Source organism: Sorghum bicolor, chromosome 1 (genome assembly GCF_000003195.3).
Source record: "Sorghum bicolor cultivar BTx623 chromosome 1, Sorghum_bicolor_NCBIv3, whole genome shotgun sequence".
In the NCBI taxonomy this organism is placed as follows: domain Eukaryota; kingdom Viridiplantae; phylum Streptophyta; class Magnoliopsida; order Poales; family Poaceae; genus Sorghum; species Sorghum bicolor.
Genome location: NC_012870.2, coordinates 29,944,001 through 29,949,623, shown reverse-complemented (window position 1 = coordinate 29,949,623; position 5,623 = coordinate 29,944,001). Strand labels below are relative to the sequence as shown.

The 5,623-nt window shown below is 42.4% G+C and overlaps 1 protein-coding gene across 1 annotated transcript; it reads left to right on the top strand.

Annotated features, from left to right (window-relative positions):
- On the top strand, positions 2,106-4,003 carry LOC8059635 (probable cystathionine gamma-synthase 2). Its single transcript, XM_002467247.2, has 2 exons — positions 2,106-3,191; positions 3,312-4,003. Exons 1-2 carry the CDS (start codon positions 2,232-2,234, stop codon positions 3,756-3,758), a joined length of 1,407 nt encoding a protein of 468 aa, XP_002467292.1. The 5' UTR covers positions 2,106-2,231; the 3' UTR covers positions 3,759-4,003.

Sequence of the window (5,623 nt, the reverse complement as noted above, 5' to 3'; positions counted from 1 at the left end):
CCCGTACGTAGGACTAGCCGAGTGCGGACGTGAAGGAGGTGACCCTTGTATCTTAATATCCTCATTAGTTGATGTTCCTTATGATGTCTTCTGAGTTTATCACACTATAGATGAAGATGTGTAGCATGGCGTAGGCTGTAGACTTTATATTAGTAATTACATAGGTTTCTTTTACTTTAACTGAATCTTAAGATTGCTTTACTACATTAGTGAGTCTCTATTTTCTACCTCTGGAATACCATTTACTTCATTTACTCAATTATCATTTATCATTTATCAATATTGTTGACTAATTACCGCTAAAGCATTAGTGTAATTGGCTATAATAGATTTACATGTTTTGGCGCATGAAACAAATATCTTTGTCTTTATATATCAATATATTATTAGCCAATCTCAATTGGAGTTTTATAAGAGTTTCATATGCATTAAATATCCTAATGTGGCATAGTTTAAATGGAGAGAGAGATGAAAGTAGTTTCTTGGGGGATGAAACTTGTTAACACTGTTTCTAATACAAGAGAGTCAAGGCCTTATTGTGGTAATTTCAACGCCTTGAATAAAATTAATAACGAAGGAAAGTCTCTCTTAATTTTATCTTAATGATGCACAACCACTAGTACAAAGAAGCTCTACGCTGGTAGTGGAATTTAATTTTTACAGGCGGTTTCAATTAAAGAACGCCTGTAAAAATAAATTGGCCGGCCCAACTCAAAAACCGCCTACGAAAATCAATTTTCACAAACCGCCTATAGAAATCATGTATTTCTATAAGCGGTTCTCCTAAAAAACTGCCTGTAAAAATCATATTTCTACAGGCGGTTTCTTAAGAAATCCGCGTGTAGAAATAATTTGAAATTGAATTTTTTGAGTTTTTCAAATGACCTTGTTTGAAAAAACCATCAAAATGAAAGTTGTAGATCTCGAAAAGTTATGAAACATTGTAGTTGATAATTTTTTCATTTGAAATTATCTTGTCATCGAAAACTATGTTTGAATTTTTCAAATTTGAAATTCAAATTTTGTAAATGACCTCCGATGGAGAAACTAACAATATAAAAGTTGTAGATCATGAAAAGTTATGAAACTTTGTAGTTGACAACTTTTCCATTGGAATCCGTTTAGGGCCTCAAATAATCAATATATGCTCGGTTTAGGATAATATGTGAGAAACTAAACTCTAATATAGACATAACTAAGTGATAGGTGGAGTGGTAGAGAAGGCTACGCACAAGGGCAAGGTCTCACGTTTGAATCCCACTGGCCACGAAGCACACGATATTACGTGAAAATAAGCACGACTTGCGCTTTTCTTGTAATTAAAATCTTTTTTTCTATTTTTAAAAGTCAATTTTGTATTTTTATAAAAAGATTTCTACAGGCGGGTGGCATAATTGAACCGCATGTAGAAATCTATTTATACAAGCAGTTCTCAGTTACCCGCCTGTGGAAAAGTTTATTTCCACAGGCCAAAAACGCAGGTGGTTTATCAATCTGCCTGTAAAAAGGGGTTGCGAACTGCGTGTATAATACCTCTGTGTACTAGTGAACACTTACTATTATTAAGGGAAAAGTAATGAATATGTACATTCTAGGGATTCATATAAGAAGAACATGGATGACTACATGCAACCTTCTAAACATTGTATTTCCTCCACCAATATCAGTTTCGGCTGTGTGGGGGAGGAAGCTAGCACATTCAAGGTGACGCCACTGATCCTGCTGCGACCACCAACCGGCAACACAGCTCCTGCTCCTATTTATTCTATCTTCTATCTCGCAAGTCGCAAGAGCCTTTAATTTGTTCTTTTTCCATAAGTTCAAACTAGGTAGAGGACGTGTTTTCTAACATCGTATAAACACCCTAATTTTATTATTACTAACGATATCACATGGTTTGTTCCTACATGTTTGTTAATTGAGTGAGCTGGATATGCTACACTCGCTTTTGACTCATTATCACAGAGCATAAGAAACTCATGTCAAAAATTGTAGATAAACCCCCACTACAGCGGCGCCCACGCGTGAATATAGTTCACGCGCGTGTGTAACTATGTATAAATACGTTTGGCTAGGAGGTAGGCGAGGCAGCAGAGAACACACAACCGATAAGCTCGCCTTCTTAGCCTGAGCTCCTGTCAAGCAGACAGACAATCACAAGCACGAAATCTACTCCGATCCAATCTTCGGTTTGAATTGTTGATCTTGATCCCACAACCACAAGCTCGGTCATGGCTCCATCCAGCAAGCTTGTCAAGACGAGCTCACTCCCGAAGCACCAGCGCAGTCTTGTCCAGCCGCTCCATTCTCCCAGGCACAAGCGCGTCTCTGCCTTGTGCCCGGCTGCACCTGAGTCGTTGCTCCAAGAGTTGGTCACCGCCGCCGCCGCCTGCGACGCCCATCATCAGCCAAGAGCAAAGCGCGCCTCCGACGAGACTCTCGCCGTGCACGCTGGGGAGAACCTCGGGAAGAAGGGCGCGGACGTGGTTGGCACTGGCACTGGCACCGAGACAGACTCGATCGCCACCCCGATCGTGAGCGGCACGACGCACTGGTTCAAGAGCTCCGAGGACCTCATCGCCTTCAAGGAAGGCCGGCGCCACAGCTTCGAGTACGGGCGCTACAGCAACCCGACGGTGAAGGTGCTGGAGGACAAGATCAGCGCGCTGGAGAGAGCCGAGGCGACCCTGGTGACCTCCTCCGGCATGAACGCCATCACCACGACGCTCCTCGCCCTCGTCCCGCCCGGCGGCCACGTGGTGACCACCACCGACTGCTACAGCGAGGCGCGCGTGTTCATCCGTGACAAGCTCTCCAGGATGGGCATCCGATCGACGTTCATCGACCTCGACGACGGCATGGAGTCGCTAAGTGCCGTCCTTGACGAGGACGACGACGACGTGACCCTCTTCTACGCCGACTCCCCGACGAACCCGACGCTCAAGTGCGTGGATATCAGGCACGCGGCTGAGCTCTGTCACCGGAAGGGTGCCCTGGTGTGCATCGACAGCACCATGGCGTCGCCCATCAACCAGAAGCCGCTCACCCTCGGTGCCGACCTTGTCCTGCACTCCGCCACCAAGTACATGGCCGGCCACCATGATGCCATCGCCGGATGCGTCAGCGGTTCGGCGGCGCTCATCTCCAGAATACGCGCTTGGCACCACGACATCGGGGGCGCCATCTCTCCGGTACGTCGTCTCGATCTCCACTGTGTTCACCCTTGCAGCTGCGCCAGCGGCTAACGATATATATATATATATAGTTCGATGCTAACTCCAAGACAAATCATGCATAATATATTGTTGCAGAACGCGGCGTACATGGTCATCCGTGGGCTCAAAACGATGGCGCTCCGCGTGGAGGCACATAACAGTACGGCGCTGCGAATGGCACGCATCCTAGAGCGCCACCCAAAGATCGAGCGGGTGCACTACCCTGGGCTGGAGAGCAGCCCCTGGCATGAGGTTGCGACGAGTCAGATGTCGGGGTACGGAGGCGTTGTGAGCTTCGAGCTGAAGGCGGACTTGCATGGTACCATGAGCTTTGTGGATGCGCTAGAAATCCCCTTCATCGCGACCTCGCTAGGCGGGTGCGAGAGCCTGGTGCAGCAGCCGGCGGTCATGTCATTCTGGGGACAGAGCCAGGAGGAGAAGGCCAAGAATGGCATCAAGGACAACATGGTCAGGTTCAGTTTTGGAATTGAGAAGTTTCAGGATCTCAGGGATGATATACTTCAAGCGCTAAACAGGATTTAATTACCTAGGAAGCGCCATCGACTCAGTACGGTTTTGTAGCTAGGTTTTGACTTAGCTTGCTAGATACTTATATATATTTATTATACGTATCATGTATGTGTTCAGCAATTAGTTTTTTAGCTAATTATAATCAACATCATAGAGTAGTTTAGACATAAATAGGATCGATATTCTTTCATTTCACTGTACAAGACCGATGGGCTCACAAACAATTTTTCCATCATATATTCAAGATAAGTTTTTTATTTTTTGAAAATCTACATGATTAGAGAGCGGTTGCAAATCTACATGATTTTTTTTGAAGAGACGGCAAAAGCTTTAGCATATTTTTATATTAGTAGAGAAAACAAAACGAAAACTGCGCACCACACTTACAACTGGCTTACCACTTACTTTAGATCCACCGTATAGAGATAAGGAAAAAAAGAAAAATAGACTACTAAATATATACAAAAAGGGACTAATAAACAACTAGAAACGAATTGAAGATATTGCTCTACTATATACTTCTACCGCTTTGTTTATCAGAAAGGCAATGTCGAAAGATTTGCTTTGGTAATTACTGAAAATTTCTTATGTTCCATAAGAATTAGGCTCCATGCAGAGGTGAGTCACCATTTCGTTAGTCAAAAGGCACAATTTGTAGATCGGATCACACTGCCATCCTTAGGAAAACCATTGTGGTTTCTATAAACATTAATTATAGTGTCACATAAGTATTTTACTATGTGGCAAGAGAGTTATTGAAGAGAGTGAGCAAAAATCAGAAAAACTGAGGCTAAGTTAGAAACCATGTCTACACAAAATCCAAAACATAAAGTGATATGATTGACTGAGAATGGAGAGAGAATGAATATGATTGGATAAAAAATATTCAATAGAAACTATCCATTGAACCATAGTTTCTATACATAGTGTCTATAAAATTAATAGGTATAAAAACTATATGTAGTTTTTAGCATTAGAAGTGCCCTAAGCCACCAGTCACGCTACCGTCATAGCACGCAACCAAGAGGCCCATGTACATAACTCAGACATAAGCCGCTGTCCAAGGCTATGTTTAGATTGGAGATGAAAATTTTTTGAGTATCACATCGGATATGTCGGAAGGATATCGGGAGGGGTTTTTACAAATTAATAAAAAATAAATTACATAGCAAACTGCAAGACAAATCTATTAAGCAAAATTAATTTGTCATTAGCACATGTGGGTTACTGTAGCATTTAATGCTAATCATGGACTAACTAAGCTTAAAAGATTCCTCTCACGATTTTTAACAAAACTGTGTAATTATTTTATTTTTTATCTACATTTAATGTTTCATATATGTATCCAAAGATTCGATATGATGGATGAAAATTATGTGACTGGAAAACTAAACAGGCCGAAATCCCGCACGCTAGATACAGGAAGACCCACTCCAACCAACTTGCTATACATGCTGACATAAGTCTGACGTAAAATAAAAAAATAAAACATTTTCTTTCAATTGCTATAACTTTTGAATGAGGTCAGTCTCAGTGGGAGTTTCACCAGAATGTCATGCACATTTATTAGAGCGTCATGTCAGGAAAACTGTACTTTTTGCATGAAACGAAGAGGAGAGAAGAAAGTAGTTTCACCATAGTGAAACTCCGCGGGCGTTATCTCCCACGCGGTGAAACGGGATGAAATCCCCACTGAGGACTAAATCGTTTCACCATCTTGCATGTGATCCAATTATTTTGCAGTAATTAAATGCTTTGCCCAACCTAGGAAACGTCAAGGTGAAACTTATACATCGTGGAAGTTGTTTTATTGTTCATTTCATTGATGCTTTGTCAGCAGATTTGTTTTGGAAAAAGAGGATTGAAACGGCACACTC